This window comes from Phoca vitulina, unplaced genomic scaffold (genome assembly GCF_004348235.1).
Source record: "Phoca vitulina isolate PV1807 unplaced genomic scaffold, GSC_HSeal_1.0 scaffold23, whole genome shotgun sequence".
Taxonomy (NCBI): Eukaryota; Metazoa; Chordata; class Mammalia; order Carnivora; family Phocidae; genus Phoca; species Phoca vitulina.
The window spans coordinates 25,785,274-25,809,051 of NW_022589726.1; the positions used below are offsets into that span (position 1 = coordinate 25,785,274).

At 36.1% G+C, this 23,778-nt stretch overlaps 1 protein-coding gene across 5 annotated transcripts in view; it reads right to left on the bottom strand.

Moving 5' to 3' along the window:
• Positions 1-23,778, bottom strand: part of TMEM117 (transmembrane protein 117) — a 453,511-nt gene that overhangs the window by 156,552 nt on the left and 273,181 nt on the right. For all 5 annotated transcript variants that reach the window (XM_032420498.1, XM_032420499.1, XM_032420502.1 and 2 more), the window contains one exon: positions 5,395-5,492. In XM_032420498.1, the coding sequence (XP_032276389.1) occupies positions 5,395-5,492 (98 nt within the window). The remainder of the gene's footprint in view (positions 1-5,394; positions 5,493-23,778) is intronic.

A 23,778-nucleotide genomic window follows, 5' to 3' on the forward strand; every position in this document is an offset into this window, starting at 1 on the left:
ACTTTCTTTCTCATTGAATGTGAAAATCCTTCTGCTGCATCCTTGATAGATGAGGTAGCCTTTGCTAGAATACTTCTACTGACAGGAAATCCAGCATTGCATCAGGCAAGTTCACTCAGCATTGAGAGGCTCACATGATTAGGGAATTCTTTCAGACATGAATCTAAATCTCCTTCCATGGGACTTACATTCATTAGCCCATATCTTAGTCTGCTTGGGCTGCTGTAACAGAATAACACACACTGGCTGGCTTATAAACAACAGAAATGTATTTTTCACAGGTCTGGAGGCTGGGAAGTTTAAGATCAAGGCAGCAGCATGGTTGCATTTGGTGAGGGTCCTCTTCCTGGTTCATAGCCTACACTCTCTCACTGTGTCTTTACATGATGGAGAGGGCTAGGGATCTCTCTGGAACCTTTATTATAGAGACACTAATCCCATTCATGAGGAATCTACCCTCATGACCCAAGCACCTTCCAAAGGCCTCACCTTCTAGTACCATCATTTGGGCATTAAGATTTCAAAATATGAATTCTGGAAGGACACAAACATTCAGACTTACAGCAGTCCATATTCTGCCCTCTGGAGCAAAGCAAACAGAATTACTCTCTCTTCAATATTTTAATCTTACAATAGAAAATAGCATTGCACAGCTGAAAAGGATCACACAGAATAACAAACACATCCCTTTTGAAGAATAAAGAAAGGAAACTCGCATTCATACAGGTCATCCATATGGTTGCAAACTGGAGAGCTGCTGCTAAACCCCTTTTGACTGAACTTTCTCCTGATTCTTAGGTCTTTCTTATTACTTTATTATATTTGATTGTTATTTGATGATTATCATGTTACTTTCCCAGGCCATGTATATTAAGATAATAATCATTTCTTGATTAGCCCTTGTCTGGCGAAAGCTAAACAATTTTGTTAGACTTTGCTAATGACCATGATCTTCAAAACAGGACAAACAGCAGCAACCCCAGTTAAAGATTAAGATAATCATAATCAAGAGATGTCCACCCAAACCATTATAGCACTAGATAAAGTAGCCTTTAAAATATAAAGATACTAATTACCCCAAAAATAAAAAATAAAAGATAATCCTCCCGAGGCATCAGAATGGAATGGAAGTGGACCGCTGTTCACCGAAGCACACAGCAACACATTACTAACATTCCGTTTTTCCAAGTTCTCCTAGAGCATCTAAGTAATCACAGACCACAGTGTTGGCCAAATGTTTTGCCACTATAACACCTGTATTACCATTTTTCTAGCTTCTATTATCAGGTTTTCTTTTTTCTTTTTTTTTTTTTTTTTGCCATTTGCTGTCCAGCCCTTAAGATAAAAATTCCAGCATTCTGTTATAGCAACACTTTGCTCCTAGGATCAATTTCCATATACAGCAGGATTGCAGTTTCAAACAATCCCCACATCTCAGGGGCTTAACATTTGCAAAGGATTATTTCTCACTCACACTGTATGACCACTGTGTTGTTAAGAATGCTTGGTTTATGCTTGGTTCTCTAAAGGACGCGGGCTCCAGCTAGTTGTAAACAACAGTTGCTCCTGAGAAAAGAGCTCCCTTTAGTGCGCCTCTTCGGCAGTTAAATGCTACCTAGGGGTGCCTGGGTGGCTCAGTTAGTTAAGCAACTGACTCTTCACCTCAGGGTCATGAGTTCAAGCCTTGCACTGGGCTCCTAAATAAGAAAGAAAGAAAGAAGAAGAAGGAGAAGAAGGAGGAGGAGGAGGAAGAGGAGGAGGAGGAGGAGGAGGAGAAGAAGAAGAAGGAGGAGGAGTAGGAGGAGGAAAGCTTCTACCTAGATGTGACAAATGCCACAAATGCCACTTTCACTCACATATTAATTGGTCAAAGCAAGTCATGTGGTCAGAGGGGGCTGAAAAATGAAATCCTCTCCTGTGTCTGGAAGGCAAAGAACTGGAGAATTTGTGAAGCCCTAATGAACACCAGATTTCCCAATCCCTCCTTCTGACAATTCCTCTACTAATCACAGAAGAGTGTCTCCCTTATTTTTTTTTTAAAAGCAAAGCCTTTGGGAAATATTATCTCAAGATGCTTCCCATCAAAAGCACACAAACTGTGTCACTAGAGAATAAATAAAATGGGGAAATAGAAACTAATATAAACATCATATTACTTGATATTAATATTTAAAAATTTTTTTATTGAGTATAGTTCATACACAATGTTACATTGGTTTCAGGTGCATATTACTCGTTTTTTATTTCTTTGTTTATGTATATATTTGCTTCAGATACAAGTGAGGGGAAATGTTTTTCATAGCCCCTCTGGAAAACAGAAACAGTATATGGAATTAACCTAGGATTTAAATTCTTAGATCTTTGTTCTTTTTAATTATCAAAAGGGCTGGGAAAGTGATTTTGGAAGGGAAGTTCTATAAATATTCTTCCCTCTCCCATTTAGTATTTTCATTTTTTTAAAGATTTTGTTTATTTATTTATTTGAGAGAAAAGAGACAGAGATAGCGACAGAGAGCAGGAGCAGGGAGGAGAGGGAGAAGCAGGCTTTCCGCTAAGCAGGGAGCCTGACCCCAGGACCCTGGGATCATGACCTGAGCCGAAGGCAGCTGCTTAACTGACTGAGCCACCCAGGTGCCCCCATTTAGTATTTTCATATACAAAGACAATTTAGTCTCACCCCCAGCATAAAAAGCCCATGTGTTACAGCAGCTTCATCTTTGCACAATTACAGAAAGAAATAGGAACCATTTTCTTCAATGTAGAGACATCTATCACCAGGAATCAAGGAAGAACTAAGCTACACAATTGCAAAGGAAATCGTTTCTGACAGACATTTGTGAGTTAAAGCAGCTACATGTAGGTAAAATGTGAGTTTACTAGAACAAAATTGCATGTTGTACTGTTGAAACTGCTGCACATAATCACACTGTCCAGCCCTTAAGATAAAAGGGCTACAACTTAAGAAAGCTTTCCTTTGCAAAATTTCTTCTCCAGCATAGGTTTTTCACACTAATCTCTCTTTCCTTAACTGGGGCAAAACCAAAAGAAAACACCTCTTTTTTGAGTGGGTAACACAAGAATGTGTAAATACTATCTTTTGTTTCATTTGAAACCTTGCCAATGATTTCTGTATGTTATCTCCTAGAGCTAAGAAAACAAATGCCCTTCATACTTGCTAAATCTCTTTTACCCAAAAAGTATGAACAAAACAGAAGATTGCGTTGCTTCCCACATAATTTCCATATTCAACTTTTTGCATCAGATTTTCCTTTTTTAAAAACCATGAAAACTGTTGACAAGATAATCTAACTGTATAGAAATGGATAAAATAGGAAAAATATTTTTAGAGTAGCATTTGAATTTTCCTCTAGTTATTTTATGTTCTCCATGATTTGAAATACTACTTTTGAAATATACAATGAAAAGCCATCTCCCAAATATATTATTAATAATCGATAATTTTACAAAATTATCTACAAGACTACAAGAGTAAGTGTGAATTTATTGAATTGAATTGCTCTACATTCAAGAGTATTATCTATTTGACAGTGACTAATTAAATTATTTTTATAATATTTAAAATATGCTTTAGGTTATTGATTGGAGCTATGTTATCATGTAGATCAAAAATAAACCCATTTGTATAAAAGGGATGGTAACATATAGACCTGAGTAATAATGTTCAAGGAAAACATACTAAGATGCGTAAGGAAAAATCCAGTATGGATCCCCTTCCTCTGAAATAGCAATTGCAATTAAGAGTAGCTAATGACAAAAATCAGAGGGGCCTTCAGATTACTATATTCATGGCTCATTTTCACAAATAGTATACATGTGACCTGAGTAACTGGCCACATTGAACAATAATCAGCAGGCTGCCTTTGAAGATGCATTAAATAATATAAAATTTGTGTAATCATAGTAAATTAATATTGTTTTAAGATAGTCCATAAATGCTTTTAATATTAGCATCTACCTTTTTTTAAATTATGATTCCTAAAACCTCTGTAAAGAATATTTGGGTGGAATGACTCCCCAGAATCTTGTATTCTTAATATAGCACCATTACCTAAAAAGGGATTAAGGATACTCATTTGGAAATTTGCACACTGATGTATCCTTTGTTCTCCTAGAAGTAGTCTAGTATAATGATTAAACACTGGGTCTCTAGAGTCAGAGACCTATGCTCACAATAATAGTGCCTTCCTTATAGGGTTGTCAGGATTAAATGAGTAAATAAATAGAATGTTAAATACTTAGCATAGTGCCTGGAGCAAAACATCTTCAATAAATATTTTCTATAATTATTATATTGTATATTATTCAGACAAACTACATGGGGAGCTGACATGCAGGAAAAAAAATATGAAGGTTAAATGCACCATAAAAATAGGCCACACTTGACTCATAGAGACAAGATAAAAATAAACATCCACAAAATCATATTCATTTTTACAACACTATTTGAAATCTACTTTTGTTTATCTTCTAAGAATTGAGTTCAAAATGCTATATATCTCTACCAACATTTAATTACAGTGTTAAAGCACAAAGATAGCTTAGAGTGTATATTTTGCCCCCTGATTTTTGTAGCTTGTACAGGAAAAAAGAAACCAACCTCCAGAATTAAATCCAAGAACACACAAAATTTTTTTTCTATCATTTCAAAAGGCAGGGGAGCAGGATGGGATGTACCCAGCACAAGCTATCATCAACCCAGCACCTCTGGGTGTTAGTGCACGCACATTTTCAGATATCTGGTTGACTCTGCAGTTGGGCAATGTCACACAGCCAGGCAGAAGTGCCCTTCTTGCTGGCCTTTTATTCCTATCTTTTCTGTCTACACTTGTTCAAATACACAAAAATATTGATGACTCGATCAACAAAGTTCTTTATAAGGCATGGATTATTTTTTAATTGCAATGATTGCGCTGGAGAGCTAAGGGAAATTACATAAAGAAGAAATGCCAATGAGCCAGATGCAATTTGTAAAGAGGTTTCCTCTCTGTATAACTTCTTCAAAGCAAAATTATATCCTGTCAAATATACTGGAAATTTAGAAGTTATTGGAGACATTTTTATAGCAGATTTCATTGATGAAAATTATAGCTTGTTTTTGCTGAATCAAAAACCTTCTTACCTCTGGTAAAATATGTATTACTATATTAGCAAATATATCTCTTGTAAATGTGTATATGCAACAATGTGTAAGCAGAAAGTAATTCATAAAATAATTAGGATAATGATTTTAATCATCTTAATGGAACACAGTATCCACTGGAAATGCCTCTCTACATAGAATTCTATGTATCTTAAAAAAAACAAAACTACATCCAACTCAAGTCCTTTGTGAATGATGCAAGGCAAAAATCAATAAATGAAACAATCTCTTACCAGAATAAAATGATCCTAACATTTCCTTTCTTCCAGAAAGCTCTTGCGGATTTTCCCCAATCAGGATAAGGTTTGTCCTGAAGCATCATATCAGTGACCTGAAGCAACAAAAGGAACTTATTTAGACTTTCAGAAATCTTACATTTAGGTTTAAATATTTATATAATTTGCACTTTATCGAGAATAAAATATGTACATATTAATGCTAGAATATATGCAGAGATAAAATTAAGAAGAATATACTTCTTTCAATTAAAAATTTTAGTAGTTAATTTGACTTTACATAATGAATGAGCTTATTTAAGGTCGTCCAACATGTCAACTACTGAGATTTTTTTTTTTTTTTAAACATCAATCAAGATTACCTTATATAAGAAGGCCTCTTTAAGGTACCATTAACCTCTGCATAGAAATAAAACATATATAATAAATAAAATACCATAGTTATTGGCATTTATTGTCTAAATCAGAAACTCCAAAATCCAAATATTTCTTTCTCTGTCTAGATTTTTACCTAAATCACTAGTCAAAATATTACCTTCCCTTCTCTCCATTTTTTCTTTCTATGATGTGTGAGGTATGGGACTTGACCCAGTTTTATAGAATATTTATTTTAATAGCCTAGCATTCTCCCACTTCCATGCCATTTGCAGTTCTATGTCTTCTTCCAAAAATATTCTACCTCTCTTTCTCACATGCACAGATTCTGCCCGCCTTCTGAGGTCTAGGCAAAGTCACATCGCCATCACATACTGTGACGTCTTTGCTGTCCCCTCCAACCGTAGCTCTGGATCCATCCTTCTTAGGTGGCTCACTGCTTTCCACTTTCTATTTTACCTACTGGGTACATCTGTTCTCTCTCCACAAGGCTTTAAAATCCTTGAAGGTGAAGATTTGTCTCTATATCCCTTTCAGTGCCTAAGGTTCTTTTATATAAAAGACTTCAAAATATTTGCTTGAAGAAGAAATGACAAAATGATTTTATATAAATCATATAAATGATTGTTTTTAAAAATGCATAAACAAAATAAATTGCTCATTGGCCACATCCCATATTAATGGTTTCAGAAAATGTCCAAAGTATCATAAATAGGTAACCTATTATAAAAGCATTTTTAACAGTCTGATGGGATGGGGAATGAATTTCCTTCTTTCTTCTAATAAAGGAAAATGTATTTGTATATGTGTATACACACTCACACACACACTTTTTCCTTTTTCCAGAAAATCTACCTTCTCTTCAAGAGAAGAAAATATTATTTCATTAATTGGTTTTGCATTTAATAATGTTCACATTCAAACAAACAAGGCCAATTCAAAGTTAAGAAAATTTATACAGAATGAGATATACTGAATTGACTAAGGAAGAATTTTCATCATCCATTAAAATATACTTCTCTCTTGCTCTTAAGGTGTTAATATTGCACTTAAGTATAACTTCCAACAATGGCCTGATTTGGAATGGGTGAGATTTAATCATTTATGATGAAAGATTTTTATTCAGTGGGGAGTCTTTGTGGATCAATGACCCCTTCAATCGTACTGGACTTTCTGTGGGAGGCACATCAACTCTCAAGCAAGCCCATCCTGTTGTGTTACACAGCAGCCCAGAAATTGTCTCTGGAAACATGCCAGGGCTTCACATGCTCATTTAAAATGCAGTCTGAGGGGTGCCTGGGTGGCTCAGTCGTTAAGCGTCTGCCTTCGGCTCAGGTCATGATCCCAGGGTCCTGGGATCGAGCCCCGCATCGGGCTCCCTGCTCCGTGGGAAGCCTGCTTCTCCCTCTCCCACTCCCCCTGCTTGTGTTCCCTCTCTCGCTGTGTCTCTCTCTGTCAAATAAATAAATAAAATCTTTAAAAAATAAAAATAAAAAAAAATAAAAAATAAAAAATAAAAATAAAATGCAGTCTGAGCAGCGGTTAAGGAGCCCAGTCTCCAGGAAATACTCACTCTTAATTCTTCTTTATATTCTTTCTCAACATAATGTCTCAGACTAGAACTCCCAAGTTTCTCTTGGTTGATGAGAACCGAAGGAAGTTCATTGCTCTTCACTGAGTAACACTGCGGATTTATACCAGCTCTATAACATAGGGCTTACAATGATTTTGTGTGATGTGGCTTTGAATCTTCAAATTCAACAAATGTCATAAATGGTTTTAATACAAACTCTCAGTTAATTTCTTGAAATGTTAATTACATTGAAATGTTAGTTACATTGTGAGTGCAACTAACATTAAAAATTCATAAAAGAAAAACATTGATTTCACTGATCTTTAGGAAGAAATTCATTTATGATTTTCTCATCTATTTTCTACTTCACAATTTAAAATTACAAGTATTTATTTTCTCACTCTAATGCCCATGCATTGTATCTTTGATCAAAGAAAATTCATGATATTTGTCAGAATTATAAGTACCGCGCGCTAACCGATTGCGCCACTGAAGCTCCTATTTGTCAGAATTAACAAAGGGAAGATGATACAATAAAATATAAGCATGAATCAAGTGAGTTACATTGTTACTAAAAAGTGAATAAAGGCAAAAGTAGAAAAATTTAAATTCCATATATTCTTGGGCATAAAAAGTGTTTTATATCACACCTTCCCTTGAGGAAGGAATTGTTATTCTTCCAAACAACAATTTCATCCACTACTCCTTTGTAACTTTCTTGAATAGCAACTCTTGTGTCAAATTTTTTTATAAAACCTCAAGGTTAAGTAAATAAATACTTAAATAAATATTTCATGTTTTACCAGTTTCCTAAAAGATTTAATTAATTCTGTTCAGCAATATTTACCCTGTTCCAGAAAGAGTCTACATGGTAATAAATATTTCCAAGGAATAGAATGATTATGGGGTGGATTTTATTCAATTTTCAATGTGTTCTCCAGGGCATTTTCTGGGAAATACTTATTATATTTTCTAGAAGAAGGCAATCTGCTGCTGTATGACCAATTATTAAAGCAGCATGTTTTGTAAAAATGACATACAAGGATATAGGATTTTCTCAGGAAAATGGCAAGATGAGGCAAAAAAAATGCACACTTTTTTTTTCCTGATGCCAGACAGCTGATCCTTTTCACCCCCAGCTCCAACTCTTTATTTTAAGTCATATCATCAGATCAACGTCAGGTCACTTGCAGCTAAATTGGCAGGAGCAGAGACAGTCATTAAAGGGATGCATTCAATAAAGAAAAATCCAATTACCTTCTGCATTAGAGAAATCAAATTCATTTCTGGTGTTGGTCAAGGACAGTCTTTGTGGGAAAAGATGCAGGAAAGGCAGGACTAAAGACCATGCACAAAGGTTGCTGTGTAGCATAAATACAATACAAAACTTGTTGATGCTTCTCCCACAGGGAGATAATTAGAATTCAAAATCGCAGATCTTTCCTTCTAAGCTGGGAGAAATTTGTTTAACTCTTTGAGTGTCACAGTCCTTGCCTTTCCCTTTCCTCCCTAGGAGGTCTTTGCACAAAACTCCGAACTTCATTACAGCCTTATCACATTATGCCTTGTCAGGTAGTCTTTCTTAGTAAAATATAAGCTATTCTAGGGCATGGGTATTGTGCAATCTGAGCGAGAACATGAATGTTGAGATTTAAAAGTCAGTAAGTGATTGTAAAAGCAATTTATCTCTACAAGAATCTAAGTGGAAACTTTGCTCCCCTGTGAGCTGAGCTGATGTGACCTGGGGGCAAAAAAGGCAGCACAAAAGCAGTGGTGACAACAGTAATATCTTATATTTGTTGGAGAACTTCATGGATTACAAAGCTCCCGGAGGTACTTTTTTTAACAATTGTCATAGCAACTTTATAAAGTGAGTCATTGTTTTCCACCGTCCACCAATGCAGAAAGAGAAATCAGCGAGATGAAATAACCCATCAGGGTCACACCCTAACGGACTGTTCCATGCACCAGCTCTGGAGTCAGGCTGCCTGGCTGACTTCCGAGTTTTGTCTCTTACTAGTTTTCCATTTGGCACAAAATAATTAACCTCTCTGTACCTCAGTTTCTTATTCATCATGTATGGACACACAATAGATATGAGCAGGTGTTCTAATAATTATTGGTGCTTTGTTATCATCTAGGACTACCTAATCATTTCGCTTCATGTGACTGTGTTAAATAATTGGATTTAGAGTCAAGAGGGCAATCAGTCTCATCTTTTACATAAAGACAAGACTATCATATATTGAACTATTAGAAAATGATAAAGAAATAGCATAATGTTAAAATATGTCACAGCCTAAAATGGCTGTGAAAAGTCAAACCTCTTGCCAAAGGTTGCAATAATCTGAGAAGGTTTCATAGAGGACGCATGTAACGTAACTGAGCACTGATTTGCACCCTGTATCATTCTCCAGTTTTGCCCGTTTTATATTCTTAGCCTGATTATAAACTACTCACATACGGGTACTACATACTGTATCTATAGTCTTATTTGATATAGTTTTATGTTAAGCATGTGATGTTAATGAAAAATATTGATTTAATAGAAAACATCATAATATAAAAACAATGACTATGGCTACATGGTGCCACTCTTGAGATTGCTGTTACGTAGCAGAGCAGCATTTAAGAGAAATAAGCGCTATTCTCTTAAGAATATTGATGAGCAAACACATACATATAATTTTGTATGTTATTTTGCAACTTCTTTCTATTTAACAATATATCTTGAACATCATCATATATCAGTACAGATACAGCTATTTAAATAGTTTCCTCTTAAGCAAGGTTTCAAGTGTACAGAGCCAGAGTTAATCTCTGGAAAATTCTTCTAAATCCTTCAGGTCACATATGCAAGAAGCTTGACAGAAGTTTTCTTAAATTTTAAGACAACCCTGAAATTTTTCATAAAATTGCAAATAAGTTTTAAAGGTGAAAGAAACCTTCCTAGACTATCATTAATAAAAAAATAAATTTTAATTTAAAATAAGTAAATCATTTCTTTTTTCTTCTCTCACCATACATTTATGTGCATTCCACTGAATGCCTGCTTCTCCCTCTCTCACTCCCCTTGCTTGTGTTCCCTCTCTCGTTGTGTCTCTCTCTGTCAAATAAATAAATGAAATCTTTAAAAAAAAATAAAAAATAAAAATAAAACTTCATATTTTCATCTCAAATACAAGTAAAATATTGATTTTAGGGCATACATGTGCTTTAAAAATTAAACCTAATGCATTTTAATCAAACTTTTCTGTTGTTTGTTAATATATCAGATGTAGCTACATATTCACTAAAATTATTTAAGATGTTATATATATCAAAGAGCACATAATATATATGTAAGCAATAAAGAAAAATAAATTGAACAGCAGGTTCCCACTACCTACCTTGGAAAAAAAGTAGAACAAAGCAAAGGCTTTTAAGCCCTCTGTAACTTGTCTGCAGTCAAATTACCCCATCTATCCCTATGAGTGGTAACCACAATTCTAAATCTTGTATTTAGAATTCCCATTCCCTTGTTTTTCTTCTGGTTACATCTGTATGTAACCATAAGTACAATAAAATGTTGATTAGCTAGTGTATTTATAGTTAAACATAATAATATAGTATGCTCAAAATAATATTTTGCTCATTATTTTTCTGAGCTTTATCTAGAGTGAAGCATATAGTTAAATCTTTGATCTCCATTGCATTTCTATTGATAATTTTTTTCATTTTTCTTATGATTTACTTGTAACTTTTATCTTTTAATCTTGGTTAATCTTATAAAGTTTTGTCAATTTCATTAGCCTTTCCAAATTTTTAAAATATTTTAATCCTCTCTATAGCAATTTCTGCTATCTTTACTTTCTTCATTCTATACTCTGACAGATTTTCTTGGGGTTTTTTTCTTCTAAATTCTTAATGCTGAATGCTTACCTCATTCATTTTCAGTATTTCTTCTTTTTTAACATAAACACTATGGTGGTGGATTTATCAAATATCAAATTCTGTCAATTTATCCTTTATAAATTTTTAAGGTTTATTACAGGGTACATATAAGTTTCAAATTCTTATACACCTTCCTGGTGAACTGATTTTTTTCAACATACTGTATTAACTCTCTTTAACCCTAAAAATGTTTTATCCTCCTCCCCCCAAAATCCATTTTGCTTCACAACAACGTAACTAGATCAATTTTGTTTTGGACACTGTTTCCCTAGTATACGTTTCCCATTCTTTTACTTTTAAAATTTCTCTTTCTTTATGTTTTGGACATGACTCCTGAAAATAGCATGTGATAGGTAGAATTCAAAGAATGATCACCAATGTTCCTTGCCCTTGTGTAACTGCCTCCCTTTTAAATCTGGGTGGAACCAGTGATTATTATGAGCTACACTCCCATGATTATGTTATATGGCAAAAAGAATATTATTTTTTAAAAAAGATTTTATTTATTTATTCATGAGAGACAGAGAAAGAGAGGGGGGCAGAGGGAAAAGCAGGCTCCCCACTCTGCCCCTGGGATCACAACCTGAGCCGAAGGCAGATGCTTAACTGACTAAGCCACCCAGGTGCCCACAAAAAGAGTATTATGGACCAAATTTAATCAAGTGAGCTGTTTAAAAGTAACAGAAGACTGTTCCAAAAAATAGAAATGGAAGGAAAACTTCCAAACTCGTTTTATGAGGCCACCATTACCTTGATCCCCAAACCAGACAAAGACTCCATTAAAAAGGAGAATTACAGACCAATATCCTTGATGAATATGGATGCCAAAATTCTCACCAAAATACTAGCCAATAGGATCCAACAGTACATTAAAAGGATTATTCACCACGACCAAGTGGGATTTATCCATGGGCTGCAAGGTTAGTTCAACATCCGCAAATCAATCAATGTGATACAATACATTAATAAAAGAAAGAACAAGAACCATATGATCCTCTCAATAGATGCAGAAAAAGCATTTAATAAAGTACAGCATCCTTTCTTGATCAAAACTCTTCAGAGTATAGGGATAGAGGGTATATACCTCAATATCATAAAAGCCATCTATGAAAAACCCACAGCAAATATCATTCTCAATGGGGAAAAACTGAGAGCTTTTCCCCTAAGGTCAGGAACACAGTAGGGATGTCCACTATTACCACTGCTATTCAACATAGTACTAGAAGTCCTAGCCTCAGCAATCAGACAACAAAAAGAAATAAAAGGCATCTGAATCAGCAAAGAAGAAGTCAAACTCTCACTCTTTGCAGATGATATGATACTTTATGTGGAAAACCCAAAAGACTACACCCCAAAACTTCTAGAACTCAGTAAAGTGGCAGGATATAAAATCAATGCACAGAAATCAGTGGCATTCCTATACACCAACAAGACAGAAGAAAGAGAAATTAAGGAGTTGATCCCATTTACAATTGCACCCAAAACCATAAGATACCTAGGAATAAATCTAACCAAAGAGGCAAAGAATCTGTACTCAGAAAACTATAAAATACTCATGAAAGAGATTGAGGAAGACACAAAGAAATGGAAAAACGTTCCATACTCACGGATTGGAAGAAAAAATATTGTGAAGATGTCAATGCTACCTGGAGCAATCTACACATTTAATGCAATCCCTATCAAAATACCATCAACTTTTTTCAAGGAAATGGAACAAATAATCCTAAAATTTGTATGGAACCAGAAAAGACCCCGAACAGCCAGAGGAATGTTGAAAAAGAAAAGCAAAGCTGGTGGCATCACAATTCCAGACTTCCAGCTCTATTACAAAGCTGTCATCATCAAGACAGTATGGTACTGGCACAAAAACAGACACATAGATCAATGGAACAGAATAGAGAGCCCAGAAATGGACCCTCAACTCTATGGTCAACTAATCTTTGACAAAGCAGGAAAGAATGTCCAATGGAAAAAAGACAGTCTCTTCAACAAATGGTGTTGGGAAAATTGGACAGTCACATGCAGAAGAATGAAACGACCATTTCCTTACACCACACACAAAAATAGACTGAAAATGGTTGAAAGACCTAAATGTGAGACAGGAGTCCATCAAAATCCTAAAGGAGAACACAGGCAGCAACCTCTTCAACCTCAGCTGCAGCAACTTCTTCCTAGAAACATTGCCAAAGGCAAGGGAAGCAAGGGCAAAAATGAACTATTGGGACTTCATCAAGATAAAAAGCTTTTGCACAGTAAAAGAAACAGTCAACAAAACCAAAAGACAACCAACAGAATGGGAGAAGATATTTGCAAATGACATATCAGATAAAGGGCTAGTATCCAAAATCTATAAAGAACTTATCAAACTCAACACCCAAAGAACAAATGATCCAATCAAGAAATGGGCAGAAGACATGAACAGACATTTTTCCAAAGAAGACATCCAAATGGCCAACAGACACATGAAAAAGTGTTCAACATCACTCAGCATCAGGGAAATCCAAATCAAAACCTCAAGGAGATACCACCTCACACCAGTCAGAATGGCTAAAATTAACAAGTCAGGAAACGACAGATGTTGGCGGGGATGTGGAGAAAGGGGAACCCTCCTACACTGTTGGTGGGAATGCAAGCTGGTGCAGCCACTCTGGAAAACAGTACGGAGGTTCCTCAAAAAGTTGAAAATAGAGCTACCATATGACCCAGCAATTGTACTACTGGGTATTTACCCCAAAGATACAAATGTAGGGATCCGAAGGGGTATGTGCACCCCAATGTTTATAGCAGCAATGTCCACAAATAGCCAAACTATGGAAAGAGCCAAGATGTCCATTGACAGATGAATGGATAAAGAAGATGTGGTATATATATACAATGGAATATTATGCAGCCATCCAAAGGAATGAAATCTTGCCATTTGCAATGACGTGAATGCAACTGGAGGGTATTATGCTGAGCGAAATAAGTCAATCAGAGAAAGACATGTATCATATGACCTCACTGATATGAGGAATTCTTAATCTCAGGAAACAAACTGAGGGTTGCTGGAGTGGTGGGGGGTGGGATGGATGGGGTGGCTGGGTGATAGACATTGGGGAGGGTATGTGCTATGGTGAGTGCTGTGAATTGTGTAAGACTGTTGAATCACAGACCTGTACCTCTGAAACAAATAATACATTATATGTTTAAAAAAAGAAGATAGTAGGAAGGGAAAAATGAAGGGGGGGAAATCAGAGGGGGAGACGAACCATGAGAGACTATGGACTCTGAGAAACAAACTGAGGATTCTAGAGGGGAAGGGGGTGGGGGGATGGGTTAGCCTGGGGATGGGTATTAAAGAGGGCACATACTGAATGGAGCACTGGGTGTTATATGCAAACAATGAATCATGGAACAATACATCAAAAACTAATGATGTAATGTATGGCGATTAACATAATAAAAAAAATAAAAGTAATGGAAGAAATCAGATTTGAAGCTTGAAGGAGATTTATTGCAAAGAGTGGTCTCCTCTTCTGGGATTGGAAAGGGCCATTTGGGGGGACCTGGGAGTGGCGGGGGCAAGGGAATAGGGACCTCCGCCTTTCAAACAAAAGGAACTGAATTCTGCCAAAAAGCTGAATGAGCTTGGAAGTGTGTTCTTCCCCAAACCCTCCACGTAAGAGCCAATATGGCCAATACTTTGATTTCAGACTTAAGAGATCTTACAGAGAACCCAGTGTAGCCCACAGTGATTTCTGACTTCAGTGGGTCTTGTTTTAAGCTAAGTTTGTGGTAACTTGTTACACAGCAGTAGAAAACTAATGCAAAGCATAGAGCTGGAATTGCTTTAAAGCTAACCTCTCCATCTTTGTTCTTTGACAGAAAGGTTACAGTTATTGTGCTTACCAAAATAATCTATTTCTTCTCTCACTTCATTTTATATCTTCTGTTGCTGAAACTTTTCTTTTTTCTTTCAATTTTGTCTCCTTTCATATTGATTGACTTTTTATTTGCATTTCATTCCTCTCTTCTCTATTGTTTTAGATACTAAAATCTTCATTTTTATTCCCTAGGAATTTTTCTCTGCATATATAAATTAGTAAAATCTACTGATTTAATACCGCCACTTTACTCCCAAACAATTCAAAGAACTCAGAGTGATTTAACTCTGATCAACCCTTCCCAACTTATGCACATTTTCCCAGAATTTTAGTTCTATCTGGCTTTTATTAACACTTGCTTATATTTAACAAAGAAATCATGATGGTTACTGTTTCATATATGTTCATTTTTGCTTATATTTAATAACATACGAAACATTTTTTGTTCACAAATCCCTCCTTAAATCTCAGATTGCCTTTTTAGGATCACTTTTTTTTTTTTTTTTGTAATGTTGCTATGAGAAATTTCTTCAGTGAGGGTCTGTTAAGGATAAAGTTTCTTTCACTTTTCATAAAATTGCTACTTGGCTCTTATCATTGCAAAAGAGTTTTCATGGGGTATACTCTTACAAGATAATTTTCTTTTAGAGCATGGAAGATATTCTCCCAGCCTCCACTGTTACTAGTTAGAAATGAACTGTCATCTCTTGTTTTGTTCTCTTCTTACCTTTAAATTTATCTTTCCTTTGATAATATGTAGTTTCACCTCATTTGTCTAGGTATGATTTTTTTTCCTGTTCTGAATTTATTATGATTTTGGAAGATGAAGATTCATGCATTTCAACAGTGAGGGAAAATTCTTTTTTTTTTTTTTTCCATCAAATATTGCTTCTCTCCTATCCTATTTTCACCTTCTGGAACTTTGATGAGATGAACAGTAGAACCTCTCATTTCATGTCTCTTACCTTCTTTTAGTTATTTTCTATTTCCTTGTACATCACTCTAGAAAAATGTATTTCTGGTGTATTTTAGACTTTACTAATTCTCTTTAATATGCTCTTCAACCCAACAGCTAAACTCCTCATTTTAATCATTATATAGTTTTATTTCTGAAAGTTTCTTGGGGGATCATTTTCAAATGACCCATTCTTTCATTCCTTACCTACATTTTCAATTCCCTCTTTATTTATTTGAATATATTATCTGAAAATATTTTATCTTCTATATAGATAATTCTAAAAACTGAAATCTGGGTAGTAGTCTAATTCTGCCAGTTATATTTACTGCTGTTACTCATGATACTTGTTTCTTGTATGTTTTGTAATTTTTTGTTATGCAATTATGTTTACTGGCATTTGATTTGTGGAGATGTTTTAAGGATTGATTTGTTAATGTGCTTCTCCAGAGAGAATTTATGCTCCTGTGAAGGGTCTAAAGAAACATCTAACCTGGAATCACTTTAAAATAAATTCTTAATGTGGGGTTTTAAAAAACCTGCAGGTAGTGAGCATTTGGGCCATCCATCCACTTGAGACACACCTTATGGTTAAAATTCTTGGGGGGGGGGGGGACTTCATTTCCTCCTGTCTCCAGAACCTATGACAAGACAACCAAGTTTCTAAGATGCTTCCCTATTTGGGGCAATTTTTTTTTTTCCAGTCAACAGTCTCACTGAGAATATAGCTTTTCAGGGTTCCTGGCTTTATGTTTACTATTTATGATTTGACCACATATCTTATCTGGGCCCTCAATTTTGTCTCCTTTCTCTCACACAAGAATAAAGCAAGAATTTTCAGTGACTAATGACTGGCAGATGCCCCGAAGCCTATCAATCAATGCCCCACTCCTTACTATGGGTTTGAGTCACATTCAATTTTTGATCTCAGGATATTCTTTACTTCCCTAAAAAGATCATGGTTTTGAAAAGATTGCTGTTTTTATTATCTGTTTGATTTTTTTTTTTTATTGTATAGCCAAGGTATTTTGTACTGGGAGGTGGTATGCTGGTTGCTGTTGCTTTTTCCCAGTTTACAATATTCCCAGTAACAGATCAATGTTTCCACACCCTTTCTATAACCCCACTCTAGCATTGTAGAGAACACAATGCATTAACAAAGAATTCAAGTTTCCACCATTGTCCCTAGGAAGGCATGATTAATGTCTAGACGTAATTAATTCTAGAAAGAATAAAGATACTTGATAATTTTCAAAGGTGCACAGCCAAGTAAACCCCATAGATTCTCTGGTGTGTTTTTAAATCTGCACGTATAGAAGCTGGTTGCACTTGAGAAATGCCTCCCCTCCCCACGCATACCTCGTTTCTACTTTTAATTAACCAGAATCAGAGAAAGGATAATCAACTTTTCACGTTGTATCTTTGGGAGCTTAACACAGACTTATTGACAACAAATTGACATGCGTTTTCTCCACAATCTAGGCATTACCATGTTCCTGGTTTTATAGAACAGGAACATGCAGCTTGGAGAGCCTTGATCACTGATCTGAGGTCACCTTATGGTAGAGCCAGGATGCAGACTAAATGCAGGCTTGCTCAAATCCAAAGTCCACACTCTTGGCCAATGTACTGTGTGTCTACTTCATTAATATGCACAACGTTTTACTCCAACTTGTAATTCATAATCTATTTTCAGAATTTTTTTGTGAAAACATATTTCATTCACTCAATGCATTCAACCAATACTTCACTACATTGAATATACAATAATTTTCCAAAGCACTCTTAGAAACATCAGTTCCTGTATACCCATAGTCATTCTGTGTTGGACAAGATTGACAATCTTCATTTAACAAATGGTGAAGGAAGCAGACACAGAGAAGTTTCATGTCTTATACAGAGCAATGTAGTACTGTGGCCAAACTAGGTCATTGTATTCTATTTTTTTTAAAGATATATTTATTTATCTTAGAGAGAGAGAGAGAGTGGGGTGGTGGGGAGAGCAGAGGGAAAGGGAGAAAGAAACTTAAGCAGACTCAGTGCTGAGCCCGGATCCTGACATGGGGCATGATCTCAAGACCCTGAGATCATGACCTGAGCCCAAACCAAGAGTCAGATGCTTAACCAGCTGCGTCAGGTGCCCCAGGTCATTGTATTCTTAATCCTCTTCCTCAGTTACACTTGCACTTGGAAAATGGCAATTCCCTTATAAAAAGACTGGAAACACTGGGCATCCAATATGTCCTGAAAGACTACGCAGTCAGAGCAGTAAGCTGGAGGCCAAGCTTTCGGTGCAGGGGAACTTGGGTGCTATGTGTGGTCCCCTGGCTCTGCTATTGAAGTCCCCACAGCTGGAGAGGAAATGAAGTTGACATGTGCTCATCCTTCACCCTTCTCTCCCAATCTGCTCCCTTTACTGGTCTACTCCTCTAAGATTATTTGCTATTTGAGCAATGTTTATAAAAATGGGGTGATTGCTGTGTTCAATCTGGAAAATTAGGAAGAAACACTTTAGAATCACAACTCAGTATCAATCTTACCTTATACATTTATCTTTATGCTTAAATCTGACTCTAATTATAAATCCATAAATAAAATGTGCATTCCTTGACTCTTTCATGTTTGGTCATGGATTTCAAAGTTGTTTATATAGTTTATATGTATTTATTTAAATATTTTCCTTTTTAAAGCTTTTTTAACCATGACACACTGATATATTCCTTCACTTATAGAAAAAAATTAAGTTGCTAGTTTAACTCAATTGAAAACAATGTTCAATTTACTAAATACTGAGAATTCACTCTGTGGCCTTCCATTAGGCTCTGTTCATTGACTTGCCTCAGGTTGTTCACCTTATATTTGGGATGGTAAGTCCTGCGTTCCTCACAAGATTGTTGTGGGACTTCCGATGGTTAATTTTATGTGTCAACTTGGCTGGGCTAAGGGATATCCAGACAGCTGGGCATTATTTATGAGTAAGTCTGTAGGGTGTTTTCAGAAGAGATTATCATTAGAATTGGCTATGGTGAGCGCTGTGAATTGTGTAAGACTGCTGAATCACAGACCTGTACCTCTGAAACAAATAATACGTTATATGTTAAAAAAAAAAAAAAAAAGAAGAAGAAGAAGAAGATAGCAGGAAGGGAAAAATGAAGGGGGGGGAAATCGGAGTGGCGGACGAACCATGAGAGACTATAGACTCTGAGAAACAAACTGAGGGTTCTAGAGGGGAGGGGGGAGGGGGGATGGGTTAGCCTGGTGATGGGTATTAAAGAGGGCACGTACTGAATGGAGCACTGGGTGTTATATGTAAACAATGAATCATGGAACACTACATCAAAAACTAATGATGTAATGTATGGTGATTAACATAACATAATAAAAAAAAGAAAAAAAAAGAACTGGTAGACTGAATTAAGAAAATTTCCCTTGGATTTTTGGGCATCATCCAATCTGTTGGAGGCCCCAAATAGAATAAAAAGGCAGAGGAAGGGCAGATTTGCTTTTTTTGCTTGATCTGGAATCTCTTGTCCTTGGACATTGGTGCTTCTGGTTCTCAGGTATTTGGACATGGACCACTCCCACTCCATTCTTAGGCTCTTGGACTTGAGCTTGACACCCTCTCTAATTCTTAGGCCTTCAGATATGGACTGAATTACACCACCAGCTTTCCTGGCTCTCTGGCTTTCTCAGCTTCCATAATAGTGCAAGCCAATTCCCATTAATAAATCTCCTCTTATCTATCTATATATATCTATACATCCTATTGGTTCTGTTTCTCTGATATATCCTAACACAGACCTGGGGGAGATACTATTTTAAATGATTCAAGATGTAAGGTTATTATTGTATAAAATGAGTATATCAAGATCCTGCCCTCAAGGAGTGTAGAAACAGGCAGTAGGATGTACTCAAATCAATTTGATGCAGAACAGAAAAGGTCAATTGAAGCCATTACTACAAGTCTACCATCTCTTATCCAAAATTTACTGGGGCCAGATGTAGGATTTAGAATTCTTCAGATTCTAGGAGGGGAATATAATATATATTTATATATATTTATATTTATATATATATATATATATATATATATATAAACATTTACAGTTTATCAGGTAACACCTCCATAATAAAACATATCCATGTTTCTGTAACAAATACATCACTCATCACACTTGTTGGGATAAATAAAGACCACAAATAACCTCGTGTCAGTTCAGATAGGGTTTTGCCAAAAACTGAATAAGGGCAGGGCAGGTTTTGCCACAAAGTGGATTATAAAATCTTCTGCTGCTTTTTTCTTTTCTTTTCTTTTCTTTTTTTTGGTCTTTCAAAGCTTTTGAGATTTTAGAATTGTAGCTAAAGAGTTGTAAATCTCAGGAGTGTTTAATTGAAACAATTACCTGTCATCTGTTTCCTACTCCATATCTTCCTTTCTTTAGTAATTAGAAGCTAGCAACAGGCATCAGAACCACCTGAGTAACACTCCTCTCACACAGCTGCTGAGCCTCACCCCAGGGCACTGGGATCCCATTTGTTTGAAGGAGAGCCCAGGACTTGGTATTTTTTCCAAAGTCTTACAAATGATTTACTACACGCCCTTCACTGAGAATCATGATTTGAAGAGCCAATATTTTCACTTGATATTCATGTGGCTTATTAGCATCAGAAAATCAACAAGAACATTTCATGTAAAATTAACCACTCCTCACATCCAAAGTTGCTTTTTCCAAAATCTTAGAGTTTTCAATGCTACATTTTTAAAGTGTTAGGTCATCATAAAAGTGGAGAGCCCATTTTATTAAATTTTTTATTTTGACTGGCCATTTTTGTTATTATTACTTTCCCTAGATGGACACTTCTATAGTTCACACTGTGTGCACAGCTGATGTGGACCAGCCCTCAGTCTACAACTGGTCCTGTTTGTCATCTCTCATTTAATTGAGCGATTTAATCAGCTTTTGGAATAGGCCTGTGAACCTTCTGTCAAAAAATCATGCTTGGTTGCTATTCTCTTAAAAACAGGCAACTCCAGAATTGGCTCCACACATTTGGAGCCAACTCATCTAGCACATAGTTTCCAAGAATTCAGAAGGAATAATTTAAACTCTGGATTTTTATTTATAAAATAAATCTAATTTTTCTAAAATCACTTCTATATCCCCTCATAGTGATGCAGACAAGTTAGTTTTGACAGCACTTTTAAGTTCTTTCCTAAGTGTTGAAGAATAGCAGTATATCACCTCTTCTCTTCGCCTATTTAAGGTTTCTGAATCTTTTTTCCTTTCCCTTTGCACAAAAGACCTTTAAGCATTGCACGTTACTGAGAATTTTGTTGGTCTGGAAGAACAGCAAGGCGATGTTTTGTTTTGTTTTTTCCTTTCAGTTATCCCATGCGGTCACATCCTTTTGTACATTACAAACAGGTTAATAAAATTCATGCTCATGATAACATGAGCCTGAGATAAATACTTTTATTTCCCAGACTATATTATTATACACAAGCAAGTCTAACATTCTCTTAGCATCTCTATTCCATCAAAGCCATTCTCACAAATCTTCATTTTTTTTCCACAGTGATAACTAATCCTTTCATACTGTGCAGAGAAATACCATTTTCTGCAATAACATTTGATTGAAAGAAAGATTCCCAGCAAATAGATATCTGAAATAAATATTAAGAATAAAGTAAGTCCTTTCCTAATCATGGCAATGAAGTGGACATGGGAGTCTTTCACTTATGTCGTCAATAAACATCTATTAAGAACGATCGATGTGCTGGGGCGCCTGGGTGGCTCAGTTGGTTAAGTGACTGCCTTCAGCTCAGGGTCATGATCCTGGAGTCCCCAAATCGAGTCCCGCATCGGGCTCCCAGCTCAGCAGGGAGTCTGCTTCTCCCTCTGACCTTCTTCCCTCTCATGCTCTCTGTCTCTCATTCTCTCTCTCTCAAATAAATAAATAAAATCTTAAAAAAAATTAAAAAAAAAGAATGATCGATGTGCTAAAGATTCTTGGGCTACATCAATGAAAACAAATAAAAATTATTGTATCTACATGTTAGTGGAAGAAACAAAATCTAAATAGTAAACATAATAAATAAGTTACATGGTATGTTATAAGATAATAAATGGCATGGAAAAAAGAGAAAAAATGAGCATGATAAGACAGATGGGACTGCCAGGGGGAGGTAGTAGCAAAACACAGGGATGGCTACAATTGTACCTGGGGTGTTAACGATAGGCTTCATTGAGAAGGTGACATTTGAGCAAAATGGACAGCAGGTAGGAGATGCTATGGACATAACAGAGAGCAGCAGGAGGAGGGAGGCTTGTCACTAAAGTCTACTGGTCCCCTCTATTTAACCACTGACCTCTGAAGACAAGAGTCAAGAGGTAATTGGCCAAGCCTGATGAGGAGTTCCTTAGCCTTCTGGCCCCCAGAAATGGCACAGTTAGGGCTGAGTTGCTCTAGAAACCACTGTCATCTGCCAGTACTCTCAGATTCTCTTTACCGAGTTAAGGGGCCTTTGAATCCGTTAAGCGGTAAGATGTAGTAAGACTGAAATGGTACGAAAAACAATAAGGAAAAATGAATCAGGATTAGCAGCAAAGGGTAAGCAGAAAAGCAAAGCCAAAGTCATTTACTGGATGTTCAAATGGAAGATGGTCAAAGTCATTGAAAGAGGAAACAGAACTGCAGTCCTATAAGAGAAACCCAAATCAAGAATAAGTAAAATCCAATAGGGAGATGTAAGGAGCTCACATTGGTCAGGTAATTTAACGTAAACCTTAAAGCCTGGCTAGATGCCTTCCTTCCTCATAAGGTTTCCCGAACTATTTTACTGGATTTTATAGCCCCCTTTTGAATATGTCCTGGAGGAGGTTCTATGTACATCTTCTGCCCCCAGATACCAGGCTGGATTCTTTCACTTCAACTCTTAAGCCATTCTCAGATCCACCTAAAAAAAGGATTTAATTTCATCAGTTGCCTCTTGAAATAGAAAGTTAGCTATATTGATTCTTCCCTAGACCTTGTGGATAGACAGATCAATGCTAAGTAAATCATTGGTTAGAGCTCCATATGAGTCAGTTAGGATCTTACACAGGGTATCTCTGTTCAATACTTGTATATTATACCCCTTACATGAAGCAACTGTCTCAGAAAACAAATACCAGTGGTCAAATGGGGTTATTTAAAGGCAGCAGATGATTGATCCCCAAATATTAGTACACAGTACTTTGCTTGAGAAGCTGCCCACTTCTCTGCTTGATTCCATTCTATTTACAACTCCGGACCCAGCACAAATACAATATGTCCACTCCCCCCCCCCCCCCCCCCCCCCCCCCCAAAAACAAATTACCCCCCCCCCCCCCCCCCCCCCGCCCCGCCATTAGACCACGAGTTCCTCCAGGTTACAGCTCCCATTGTATTCAATCTGAATTCTACCTCCCAGACACTTTCTTTGGCCTATAATATTAATTCAAAAAAACATTACTAAATGCCAAGCATTAAAAATATATTGCCGTTGCCCTCCAGAGACTTTCAAATATTTTATAAATGATTAAATGAACAAATGAATATTAAACTAACAGCATTCATTATAAAGGGCATAATATAAAAACTACACAGTCAAAATTAGTCTTATAGAATATAACATAAAATAGTATACTTTTTAAAAAATA